The sequence below is a fragment of the Crocodylus porosus genome, unplaced genomic scaffold, assembly GCF_001723895.1.
Source record: "Crocodylus porosus isolate Cpor-Errol unplaced genomic scaffold, CroPor_comp1, whole genome shotgun sequence".
Classification (NCBI taxonomy): domain Eukaryota; kingdom Metazoa; phylum Chordata; order Crocodylia; family Crocodylidae; genus Crocodylus; species Crocodylus porosus.
Genome location: NW_017728948.1, coordinates 64,155,619 through 64,169,181, shown reverse-complemented (window position 1 = coordinate 64,169,181; position 13,563 = coordinate 64,155,619). Strand labels below are relative to the sequence as shown.

Here is a 13,563-nt window from a genome sequence, read left to right as displayed (position 1 = left end):
GCGATCCATTTGACTGTGTAGGTGTCAATACCACAGTCCCCCCAGTTTCTTAATGAGAACGGGGTGAGAGACAGTGTTGAAGCCCTTCCGAAAGTCCAGAAAGACTATGTCCACTGCTACCCCTGCATTCAAGGATTTGGTGACCTGGTCGTAGAAGGCCACCAGGTTGGTCTGACAGGACCTGCCTGTAATGAACCTGTGTTGGTTGTCCATAAGCATAACTTCTCCTGCTGGCTCCTCGTGGACATGTGCCAGGATAATTCTCTCAAAAAGCTTACCCAGGATCAAGGTAAGACTAACTGACCTATAGTTTCCCGAGTACTCCTTCCTCCCTTTTTTGAAGATGGGAACCACGTTGGCCCTGTTCCAGTCCTCTGGCACCAGAGCACCATGAGTGCTCGTACAGCCATGCCAGGGGTCCTGCAATGACCTCAGCTAATTCCTTCAGCGCTCTGGGGTGAAGATCGTCTGGACCAGCTGATTTAAATGCATCTAGTCCCTCCTCACTGACCCTTGATGTAGGTGCGCCTCCCCTGGGGCCTGAGGGGGTCCTGGTGGCGGGGCTGATCCGGTCCCTGCTCAGGAAAATGGAGGCAAAGAAGTCGTTAAATAAGTTAGCTTCGTCATCTGGTGTGACAACCAAATTTCCTAGCGTGTCTTGCAGGGGCCCCACATTCCATTTCCTCCTTGGCCTTCCTGACTGCCCCCTGCATCCCTGAGCAACTGTAGTATAGTCCTGCCTGGTGATGGCCCCTCCCTTGCATTGGGTGTACACCTGCCTTTCAGCTAGGAGACATTCTTGGATGCTTTTGGTGAGCCATGGGGGCTTTTGTGCCCTCCTGCCCCTTTGATCTGTGTTGGGATTACCTTCCTTTGGACTTGGAGGATCGTCTCCTTAAGGAGCGACCACTCTTCTTGGACACTTGACTCCCCTCCCCTCTGGGACCTCAGTGCCTCCCCAGCTATTCTCCTTAGCTCATTGAAGTCCACCTTCCTGAAATCTAGGGCTGCTGCTGTGCTGCAGGCCTTTGCCACCTTGCACTGGATGGTGAATTCCGGCAGGCGATGATCACTGTCACCCAAGTGGTTGAGCACCCACAGCCCCCTCACCAGGTCGTCGACTGCAGCCAACGTGCAGTTGTGAGTAAGTGACAAATATGTGTGTGTCCGAGTTGGAATTTGACACCAAGGTCAAAGTTTCATATAAAACTTTGAACATAGTGTAGTTCCAAACCAAACAAATTTTGAGTATTTTTTAAAGCTGTAGCTCCCACTCCAAGACTATTGTTTAAATTCCAGTTAAAAATAGTTTAATAAAAAGTAATCCTCTCCTCCCTCTCTGCCCAAGAATGAGTAATCTTGCATCGTTCTTTATAAAATAACAAAGATGGCTCAGTATAGTCCCTTTCTTTATGTGGTTATACAGCTAATGAAATTGGACAGTCTTTTAATGTACCAAGTGTATTCTGAACATGTATTATTGCAACTATACAACAGTGTGCAAACAAGTATCTTGGTAAGTAGAACATTTCTGTTTAAAATTGTTCTCCTTTTACTGAGTAGCAAAATGCTGCTCAAGAACAATTTACATATACAAGGCCTAGGAGGACACTGCTTTGGTTTTCTGTCCCAGTCATGCTTTGTAATGAAAATTATTAGTTTTCCAGGGATTCTTAGTGAAGCAAGATTAAAGTAGTGGATGCTGCCCAAACTCCATTAGCAAAAAGCAGCAGATTATCAGAATTGTTTTCTTCATTGATTTTTTTTTTTCATTCTATTTAGTGCCTTTGATCTACACTATGATTTACAGATTTTATCTTGGGATTCTGTGTGATTCGTATAACTTTGCTAGATGCATGCTGCAACTATTATTATTGCTGCTAATCTGTCTAAAACCTTAAAGCCAGCTAATAGTCTTGGTTATAGTCTAGCCCAGTTAAGCTAAGTACAGACATTCAAAAAGCCTGAGCTTGAATAGATTCAGTCTTTGCAGTTTAGTCTATCCTGCGTATATTGAACCAAGAGCAAGTAAACAGATGTTCACTTTTGATTCTGGAAATGCAGCCACATGCCTGCAGCAGCTCAGGCTAGAAGCTGGGGGGTGCTAAAACAAGCCCTCTCTTCCCTTTGGCAGTGGCTGCAATGCTGGAAGGGAGCTGAGCTGAGAAGGGGGCTGTGGCCAGGTCCTGACAGGCTGCTGAGTATGACTGGGAGGAGTTTAAACCTCTACAATGGCCTGCATGGTTTCCAGCTGCAGTGTGCTTGGAGGGAGAAGGGGGAAGCAGCACTTGCCAGGCTTGTTCCCGAGTGCAAGGTGTGGCCAGATGCCGGCCCTGGGCAGCAGCATGAGGTGAAGGATAAGGGAGCAGGGAGTACCCCCTCCCTTTCCCTTTGCTACCAGCACAGGACCCCAGCCAGGGTCTGTCTGGTATTTTCTTGTGCCTTGAGTGGCAGGGGGTATGGCCAGATGCTGGCCCCAGGCAGTAGCCTGAGGCCGGCATCTGGCTATGCCAGGGACGGGCAGTTATTTTGGGCAGAGGGCCACTTACTGAGTTCTGGGAAGCCATCAAGGGCCGTGTGACAGGCAGCCAGGGGCAGATAAATATTCATTTTGTAAATTTTTTTAGGGGCCTCACGGGCCAGAGAGAATGGCCTGCGGGCTGAATTTTGCCCACCTCTGGACTATGCTCTTGCCATTTGAGTAGTGAGTGGGGGGAAAAAGCCCGACAGACCTTGGCTGGGGTACCATGGGAGAATGGGGGAAGTTTGGATTAAATCCCGCTATCCTGCCTCACCCTGCCAGCCCCAGCCTGGGTGTGGCCACGCCCCCTGCTCTCTGCTGCTGCAAGCAGTGGGACAGGCAGGGCAGAAGTAGCGGTCCCTCTCCATGCAGACCCAGGCTGGGGGTGTCATGGGCCATAGATGGGGTTTAACCCCCCCACACATACACCTTAGCCTGCTGGCCCATGCTCCTGTCTCCTCCACTCCAGCGAAAAAAGTCTGGCAGGGGCTGCTCCACCCCACAAGGCAGAGCGGGTTGCATCCCCAGCAGGGTTTTCCACCCTCGTGCCCTTATCAGCCAGCCCTCACTGCTCCAGCTAGAGAGCAGAGGGATGGGACCAAACCTGCTCTGCTCAAGCAGACAGCACAGCCAAACCCAGGGCTGCAAAGCATCTTGAGATGCTGGGAGACTGTGATTTAATTTGAACCAGCAAAGGCTTTGGGACCCATCCATAAACTGGTTAGATTTAACTCAGTTAAGTCTGATACTACTACATTCAACCAGGTTTCTCTTAAACCAGGTAGGACTATTTTGAAACTGGTTTTTGTGCACTGAACTTCTGTTCTGTTACAGGTTTAAACCAGTTTCTGATCACTTAAACTGGTTTGTCTGTAACTTCTGTCCCTAGCCCCGCTTATACAAGTAAAACAGCCACTGGTACCATGTAGTTGCTGTTTGTCAAATAAATCCAATTGTTATTAAATATTTCTCTAAACACAGTTATTGTTTCTTGTAGGAAGAGGGGGGCTGGTTTTTTCAAGAAGAGGGTGGTGCCCAACAGTTTCTATGGGGAGGAGTTGTGCGCTGTAAGCACTTTTGAAAATCTGGCCTGTAGTCTCTGCTAGCTATTTTATTTTCTGAAGTGATTTTATTACAGACTTTTTGTAGCTTATAATTTTATACAGATTTGAGGCTAGACAGCCCTTCTGTCTTACAGTTTCTTGGTTGAAGGTAATGGTGGTGTTTAGAAGTGTATGAAGTTATTTTAAGATTCCAAATCAAGAGGAAAAGTCATTTCTGCCTAACGTAGTTTCAGCTTGAAAAGTGTACAGCCAAAATCTCCTCAGTCCTACCCAACAGAAAATAATAAGCATTTCCTTGTTATTAACAAGGAAAAGTAGATGATATTGGTATATTTAAAAGCATGTAACATCATTTAGATGCCTTAACATATATGTTGTGTAGGTTTGTAGGAGATTGCTGAAATGTAGCAAACTAAGTTTTTTAACTCCCAAGAACAGTGCTGGCTACTGCTTTGTAATGGCATATAACATTTTTAATGGCATATAACATTTTCTTTTGGAAGACTAGCATGACAAAAACTGTGTTGTCAAAATAAAACAAAAATTAATACTGAAATAATAATTAAAGGTGCATGAGAGTCTGCTAAGTTAAAATACACTGCTACCTTCACACTGCTACCTTCACAGTCACAATCTGTAATGGGTTAGAAATAGTTTCAAATATTAGCTGGCTCATGTCAAGTTTCAGAAATGTCACCTTTTTGTTTAGTGTTTTTCTTTTCCTTCTTGTTGTTTACATGAATATTTGACACAATAATGAAACTGATTGTGTACCAAATGCTCTTGTACATACAAAGCAAGGACGCCTAATATTGAGGTTTGTAATCTCTCAGTTTCAGTAATCATGGGGTTTTTCATCTGTAACAAGAGTAGCTAGCTGTACATAAAAGGAAAAAAAAGAACTCTCTGCAACTTTACAATATCTCCAAAGTCATGTCTCAGGAATATTTGAATGATTTCATCTTATTCTGCCATTATCAAAGAAATGTAAGAAACAATGTGCATTATTAGTACTCTCTGCATTGTTCTGCCGGTGATAACAATGAGGGAAGCACATGACACTGGCAGGTAGATGATGGCTTTTATAATGTTTTTTTACATAGACCTACCTGAAAAGGTGTGGACAACTAACTTTGTTAAAAAGCTAACAACTGCTTGGAGCCTTGTCAGTGACAGTGCTTCCAATCTTGCTGCACAAGGGTTAGCAAAGGAGGAATTTCTTTCCAAGGAGAAAAGGAAGCCTGGCATAGAGACAACCTTCAGGTTCTAATGTCAATAGGATTTGGCTTAAATTACGAAAAGTGAATTTCTCCACATAACAGTTGTCCGGTATATGGGTTATTGAACTTTCCCTTTGTGTGTCTTCTCCAAACGCTTGAAGATTTATGTGCATGGACTCACTTGGTCACTGGGCTGAAATGGTTACCTCTGCACAATTTCAAATTTACATCTGTAAAACATAAATTATGTAAAGCAGAGAGAAAAATCAGCACCAAGGATAACACTGAAAGTACAGTAGAAAGAAAGAGATCCTAATGCAGAAGGAAAAGATATGGGATAGAGCATTGAGAGAGGATTGTACTGTAAGACAGCTATTATTTATGTCTGCAGATTTCACTGTTACTTTTGAGCACACAATGGGCACCCTTCCAAAACCCTAGTTATCAGTAAGGAAATAAGAAGCCCGCCATAGTTCAGTGTTGTTACATAGCGCAAGATAATCTGTACATCTAATATAACTCCTGCGATTTTCATTTCCCTTGTTTGTCTCTCTCCCCGTAATCCTTCTTATTTTGTAAGCAAAAGAAGCCTGTTAATTAACTAGGTTAATAATTAGAGTTGCTTGGCTTTCACAGTTATTTTTAAGAACTAAAATGTACATGTAAAATAAAGGGGAAAGCAAACCAATGTAAAGAAAAATAGAACATACAGGTTTGAGCATTTCTCAACCTTGACTAAAATCATTAATTATTAGAAAACTTGAGAAAAGACTGCTTTCAAGACATCCAGACAGATGAGATTGATAGTTGTGGCTGTTTGTTTGTTTTCTTTTGTTTTTTTGGCTTGATTTATTCTCTGTGGTCTGCTTCTGAAAGAGGAGATGAGATTTGGTTTTTCTCTACTAGCAAGTAGAATAAAACAAACTTTATCTAGAGTTTTATGGAATTTAATACAGGTGGTCATCTTTCTCATCAAGCTTCTAAAACCATTCTCAGTTTTTTTGTGGCAGGGTTATAGTTATCTTTCTAAAAGTGTATGAAAGTAACTTCTCTAGAACTCATTAATACCTGTGGACCCCTGCTAATTTTCTCTCTGTTAAAGTCTTCTGGGTTTCTTAAGTCAGTTGTTACAGTGGACTGAATATAAGTATATTTGACGAGGAGTAATTCCAGGAGGGATAGAATGGAAGAAATTTGTTTCTAAAATAAAATAGCAGCAGACACTTCTGACCAGGCAGAGTTTGCAGGTTGATTCTCCAAAGAGGTGCTCAGTATCAGGTTATATTAGTTCATTCTTAGCTGCTCTGATGTAGCTTAGGTGTTTCCAGAGGAAGTTCAAAAAGAGAGACGTAGATGTAGACACACAGACCCAGGGAGAGGGATATAAGTACTTTTACATGAATAGGCAGATCTTCAGGAGTAAAACTCTTAGGATGTGTTGAAGGGAAGTTGGTAGCTCTGTTCTGTCTTTCCAAAACTGACCTCTAAATTACATTCCGACCAATTATACTTAAGGAGGGTGGATGGAAAGCAGAGGCTTTATCTAGGATCTTCTTAAAGATTAGTGTAAAAGAAGCATGTATTACTTTTGGGGGCAGGATTCTTTCGTTTCAGGTCCCATTGAAGGGTGGGTCCCAACCATCATTTTATTTTTATTTTTTGCTTTCACTTTCATAAATTAAGTTTAGATCATAATTAAGATTTATTTTTTAGCTGTTGTCTTGTTCGGAGGAATGAGCTTTTACAGTGGATTAGTATAAATCGCCTATATACATGATGTCAGCAAGGCCAGTCATGAGCTTAAAAGTGATAGATGGACATGAAGTTAAAAGAAAAAAGTTTGAAAAGCTACATATTTGCCAGAGGAGAAGGAATTTGTAAATATTTTCTGAAACTATTAGTTAAGCAGCATCTGAATAATCATCCATCATAGTTAAAGTCCACTTCCTCCCAGAAACCCATGTCAGGTTTAGCTGGAAAAATATGTAAAAAAAAAAAAAAAAAAAAAGCCCAATACTACCCCCCTAGCAACAAGTGTCCCAAGTGTATGCACTGAGGTGACTGCTAATATGTAGCAGGGAAATGCTTACTCTCTTTGAAATCCAGACCAAGTAATCAAACCCAGTAGGTATGGCTGGGTGAAATTAGCCACTATAAAAGCAAAAGCTATAATGAACAAGATAGAGGAAGTATTGGTGTTGTCTGGAGAGGTAGGTCTTACTTGTTTGTAATAGGAAATCACATTTAGGTCTTGTGTATGCTTGGTGTTATTGGAGAATAGCATTTTAAAAACAGATAACTAAGTAGAAAGTAGTCACTCTTATGCTAGAATAAGATTATTCAGACAAGGAGTAAATTAACTTTTAAATGTAAACATGTCCCAAATCCTGAAATACCAGAAGGTATTCAAAATGCACTCATCTACAACATTTCTTAAGTTATATTTAAGCCTTATGTGGCATATCAATGGAGAATTAGTGCCCTTTGAAGTAAAAGCTGCAGCAAGCAAGTTGTGTGGCTTGTCCCTAATTTAGCAGCCTGCTACAAATTTAGCAAGTTGCAAACCACGTGGATACAAGTGATCCAGATTCTACTGTACCTGGCTTCCAGGGACCAAGTTCCTTTCCATTCAGCACAGTGTTAAATGCTGTTCCTTCACTTTCTAAGAAGCAATCAAAGGAAAATGTTGTGAGTTCCCATTCAAGGGAATAATTCAGAAATAGTACGTTTTTGGTTGAACAATTCAGAAACGTTCAGTCCTCCTCTTTTGACATCTAAACTATCTCCTGATTTGTACACATGGGTCAAGCTCAGTATTTCTGTCATGGTCAAGGTGCTCAATGTATCTGGGTCCAAATTATCTAAAAGCTTGTGTAAAGCTCCATGAAGATTCCTGTTGACAATTTTTTTGTCGGGTACAATTTAAAGTTAAAGCACAAAGTTAAAGCTCATCTTTACAGGAGTCAGATCTTTCCTGGGGGCTGGGAGTCAGATCTTTCCTGGGTATGAAATCCTATCAGATGCAGGACCATCACAGTGCCTTCCATTGCAAGTACAAGGTGCTTTTCTTCAGTCTGTGTTCCCTGATATAAACATATCATAACATTGAAAAAACAAGGAAAACTTCCCTAAACAAAACAATACATTGCATGTGCACCATTCCCCCTGAGAGAATGTATGCATGTACTAGGGATGTGATAGGTTAAATGTTTAAATAATAAGTATATTCATACTTGTAATGCATTCCTAGTTAACATCAGCATGGGGTGCAGTCCGGTGGGGAAAGGAAGTGGCATGGTGCCACAGGAACAGGAAGGTGGTAGGGTGGGCAGACAGGCAGGAGGATGTGGGGGAGGGGCGGGAGAGAGGCAAGGAGGGACTAGTATCCATAGCTACCAGCATGCCAGCAGCTGTAGTGGGTGGGAAAGCTCCTTGCCTGCTGCTGCTGGCCACAGCTTCATGTGGGCTATGTTGCCTGGTGGGGCTTGTCGCTGTCAAAGGTGCCAAAGAGCTGCTCCTAGCAGCAATTGTTTCTGAGCGAGTCTATGCATGGCCCCTGGCTCTCCACGCTGCTGGGTAGGTGGCTGCAATGCCTTCTCTGTGGCAGGCCAGGGCAGGGCAGGCACCAGTCAGGGACTCTGCTTCAGTCAGCATGGAAGGTACATGTTATCAATTAACTATTTAACTGCTATAATTAAAAGAGGTTAAATGGATAATTCCACCCCTAGAATGAACCAACATGGTGGCACTAATATTGATCGCTTAATTGACTCAAGAAAGGGTCTTGGGTCCTACAGAAATACAGGCTATGAAAGAGAGTGTGAGCTGTGTGAGGGAGCTGGAGATGGAAGGCTGTCCCTCTGGGTCCATGAGAGTGTGTGAGCTGTCCTGAGTAGCCTTCCATCTCTAGCTCCCCCTATGCAAAAATTCTACCTATAGGGACTTTTTACCATCTTGTACCATCTATACTTTTCCCAGAGCCCGACAAAGGGACTTTGATCCGAAAGCTTGCAGAAAAGAACAATTTTCTTGCCATTTTCCAGTTGGTCTAATAAAAGGTATCATTTTGGAACCAAGAGTTCTAGTTCTTTGTATGTCTTTTGTCTCAGACTAACACAACTACCAAATACACCCCTGAATTAAAACGAAGAGGCACCTGTATTTCTTTTAACAAAGAACCTTAGAGTGACAGCATCTGTGTGTGCATAGCCACACTGCATTGCAGTATATACCCAGATTCTCACTGAGCGCATCTCCACGAGATGCTGCCTGCGCAGTAGCCGAATAATACTGTACAGTAGCACATCACAGAACTAACTGCTAATATGCTACTGCACAGTCTTATTAGGCTACTGCACAGTAGCATCACATAAAAGGTGTTCATCAGCACTACTGTGCCATAACCTTGGTTACTGCACATTTATTTAGTATTTGATTATATAAGTACTAAATAAATGTGCAGTAACCACTGCACAGTAGCATTTTATGTAGATATACCCACTGTGAAGCAAAATATTCTTTGATCCCATGTTGGGATCTAAATGACTACTCCTTAGTACAGCCAATAGAAGGAAAACAAACATTTCAGCAAGGCAATCTTAAATAACTCCTTTAGGTAAGTTAAAAGCTATATTTCAAGGTATGTTTTAATATTGAATTAGGTAAGTACTATAAATGGGAGTGGTTTGGAAAATTTGGTGCCCCTGCTTTTGGTTTAAGTCATATATGATTAAAGTTCTAAATATAGCTTCTAGACGCAATAGATATTACCAGGAAGCAGAAAAAAAGAGAAAAAATAACCACATTTCCCTCCCCATAAAGTTCTGCTGAATTAAGAATAAAGCCAGGTTCACTGTTAAACTGTGGCTGTCTTGCATCATCCCAGTAAGGCAAAGCATCTGTGACCTTTTTAGGTAGCCTGCTGAAATGGGAAAGCGCAAATTAGCTAGAATGTGTTGTGACTATAACTTAGAGGGTTTACTGAAAAGCTGAGAGACATTGTTTATGAATGGGTAACTTCACAGTCTTGCAAAGGGGGATACATACCATAAAGAACAGTTAAGGCTTGCATCCTTAGCAGCTTGTCAGACTGTTTCTGTCTCACTACCTGGACACCGGGGGAGTATATCATTTTGCTCAGTGTTTTGCTTAGGAGGAACTTGGATTAATAATTAGCTTGAAGGTGAGAGTATTTTCACCCAAATGAAAAAATGGTTTTAGAGTCTTGGAACCAATTTTCATTCCACTTCATTGTGGCAGCATAGTTTGAAGGTGCATTTCCCTAGGTTGCTTACATAAGTTGGGGAAATGCATTTCTCATACTTGCTGAAACCTTGGCCTTGAACTCTTCTGGTTATTTTTTTTTTCAGCTTCTAAATTTCTAGCTAGGAAGGAATCATGCCAAAAATGAATCATTAATTTATAGGAAGGTATTAGTCATAGATGAGCTACAGTCCTCATTTGATCTGTAATTTAAAATCAAAAATAATCTGCTGTATAACTTTTTAATCAATTATTTTAGAATTGTCAATCACATTAATAAAAATAGAACAGAGACCTGGTGCATATCAAGTGTTTTCTGTACAGATACTCTACCAATTATTTTCCGAAAAAGGTTGATGATGGTAGCAAATTTTTAATATAAACAGGAAAAATAATGTTTAGCACAGTGTCTTTCATGATGCTATGTTGTTGGCTGATGTTGTTAACATCCTGCTACAAAAAAACCTGATCATCAAACACTGCATGAGTGACAATAGCTTCTATTGCTATTCGTGCTATTCGTTTTTGGCTGCATACTTTTACCAGTTATTTGTTGTCTGACCAAAGGTGTGGCATTAGATGTACCCCCAGTTTTAGAATTATACTTCTTCAAAGTTGGAGTTATAAGGTGAAAAATGTATTTGTACACCCAAGTGAGGATGTAGTTTCACCATAATGAACATCCTTTTCCCAAAGGGAAAGTTTCCCTGTCGTGAACTCTTTCTATTTTTTCCTTGTTTTATTTCATCTCCTTTGTTCTAGTCATACTGGATGGCTGACCATAGTTCTTTGGAGCCTGATAAGTAACCAGGTTTAATTTTTGTATTCTAATTTTCATTTTCAGTCCCCACTTCTCTAATTTATGTAAAGGTTACCCTGTGACCCATTTCCTCCTTACTGATTCTTAATCATTTCCCACATTCTTTCGTGTATCAGTAGATTCTCACACTTAGGTTATACTTCATTGGAAAACATTCTTAATTAAAATTGTGATGCAAAATGAGAGTCCGTTGACTCCTCATCTTTCTAAAATAATTACCTTTACCCATAATGTTTGTCTGTTTGTACATTACACTCACAGTGACTGTTTTAGAATTGATATGTTTCTGTAATTACAATTGTATTCTCATATATTTTTTGAGAGGTGGTTTTCTTTAACATGATACACTTACAGTTCTAGCAGTTAGGCCAGAAAGACTTAAGGCTCCTATTTTTACTTCTAGGCCTTGCCACTAACTTGCTGTATGGCCCTGGGAAAGTTACATAGGCCCAGATTTCCAACAGTCTCAAGCAGCTTTGGGTTCTTAAAGTAAGATTTCTGGGAACTGATTTTTAGAAATGCTGAGCACTTACAGCTCTCATTGACTACTGAAACTGTGGATGCTCAGTGGGTCTGGTTTCAGTTTTTCATATTGGACCTCTGGAATCAGAAATACCAGAAGTGATAAACACTCTTGAAAAATTGGGCTGTTACCCTTTCTAGGTCTCAGATTTCCCAAATTTAGTAGTAGTCCTGTAGGGTACAATGAGGGTTAATTTGTGAATACTTTAAGATTTTTTTGGAAGTTTGGCTCTAACGAAGCACAAAATATTATAATTACTGGAATATATTAATAGTTTTGCAGAAGCCCAAATATATGTGGGGTAAAAAGGGAAAGGAAAACTAATTCCTGGAATTGTAGTGAAGGGATGAATTTTGATGAAGACTTTACTTGGGTTTTTCAGTTAAACGGGTGCTGAAAGCAGAGAATCCCAGCCTCTGTCCTTATGCATTCCGTTATATGTGCTGAGAAATTTTAGTATTAAGACAGCTAGTATGGCTGCAGTGAGATCACTAAAGCTCAGAAAAAACATCTTTGCATTATGTGATGTGTTTTCAGTTTATAATGCAATAAAGTTGTTTTTGATACAAGTATTGTTATTGTTGCCTGATGAAAAAATGTCAGTCAATGAACAGTCATTTTCTTTCTGCTTTCATCATTTCAGCACTTAACATGGCAGAAGATCCCTATATCATGGGAGTGTCTGATCCTCAAGTAAGTATAAGAACACTTCTTACATGCTCAGATTATACCAGAAATGCATACATTTCTTTTCCCTGGCTATCTTAGCTGTTTGTTGTGGGTTCATTCTGTATTACCTAATCATTCAAAAACCTTAACAGCATCAGCAGTATAAATATCAACATAACTTAATATCAAGATCCTGTGTCAGTAGAATGTAATTTATGCCCATGACAATTCCAGGCCTTTGACAGTACAAGTGTAAAGTGATGTTAGTACAAAAGAGAATCTGGCCATTATGGCCACTTGCAAATTAAAAAAAACAAACAAACCCGCTTTACTGGAAGAAGCAGCGCATTATTTCATCCTGGCTCTGCAGCGTCTGTAAAGACTGCACACTTCAGCAGGGCTTTTTGGCACTTTCAGCTAAAGCTGATTCAGTCAGCTATTAAATAAAAGCACGAAAAGGCCCCACTAAAGCTCCTGATATTGGGCAAGCAGGTTAAAGTAACACACTGCTTCTTTTGGGCATGTGTGGGGCTTGGTGTGGGAATGAGCCGAGTTTTTTAATTAAAGCGCCAGTTTTGGGGGTCGTTTATGTCTACAAGTACCCTAGGACTTTAAACAGTTTCCTGCAATTATTATTTCCTATCACCTTGATGCACACTTACATTGAATTTCTTTCAGTGGTGGAAGCATACCAAATGTTGCTAAATACATAATACATAAAAGGGCTCCTTTATTCAATTTTTAAGTGTTCTCGGTATGAGAGAGATTATTATAGTATATCTTCATTTGCAGTCGTTTCAATAGGACTTCATACTTCAGAACTCTGATTTGAGTGCTGTCTGGTTACTTTGCTTATGATTCATTTAAGTGATGAGAACAGTACATAATTGAAAGATTCCAATAATACAGGTCATTAACTCATTTTTAATGTAAATACATGATAAATGGTTTGCATTTACAATGTGGCTGAGACCTATTCCTAGGGCAAAAACAAAGGATTATCAGACCCACACACAAAAATAATGAGATTGGAAATGTGACTCTCTATACCTAAGCATCTCTCCACCCCACTCCCAACTGAGGGCTACAAACCTACCTTTTTTTTAAAGTAAGTTGAGATACTCACCTACCTACCCAACAGAAACTTGGGATTTAAGAAAACCCCAGCTACCATGCAACTTACTGTAAATCTGTTGTGCCTGTTTTTAACTCAGACTTGAAGAAGACTGTACTGTGTTTGAAAGCTTGTCTATCCCAACCAGGCAGTTGGTTCAATAACAGATACCATCAACAAAAACCTTTGCCTCTTGCATATTTCTTAGATCATTATGGTTACATTGCTTGCATACTAGTAAAACTTCTGGTTTACAACATTTAAGGACAGGACTAGTTTTTTTTTTTAAGTACATAATGTATAGAAGTATGGATTAAATCCTTGTCCAGTTGAGTCTATGGTAAAACTCCTAGGTTGCTTGTATAAGCCG

The 13,563-nt window shown here is 40.4% G+C and overlaps 1 protein-coding gene across 4 annotated transcripts in view; it reads left to right on the top strand.

Annotated features, from left to right (window-relative positions):
* Nucleotides 1-13,563, top strand: part of NFKB1 (nuclear factor kappa B subunit 1) — an 85,978-nt gene that overhangs the window by 6,420 nt on the left and 65,995 nt on the right. For 3 of the 4 annotated variants that reach the window (XM_019553032.1, XM_019553033.1, XM_019553030.1), the window contains exon 2: nucleotides 12,054-12,103. In XM_019553032.1, the coding sequence (XP_019408577.1) occupies nucleotides 12,062-12,103 (42 nt within the window). In that variant the 5' untranslated portion in view covers nucleotides 12,054-12,061. Of the gene's footprint in view, nucleotides 1-2,415; nucleotides 2,420-12,053; nucleotides 12,104-13,563 lie in introns of those variants that run through there. The other variant, XM_019553031.1, reaches the window with a different exon arrangement.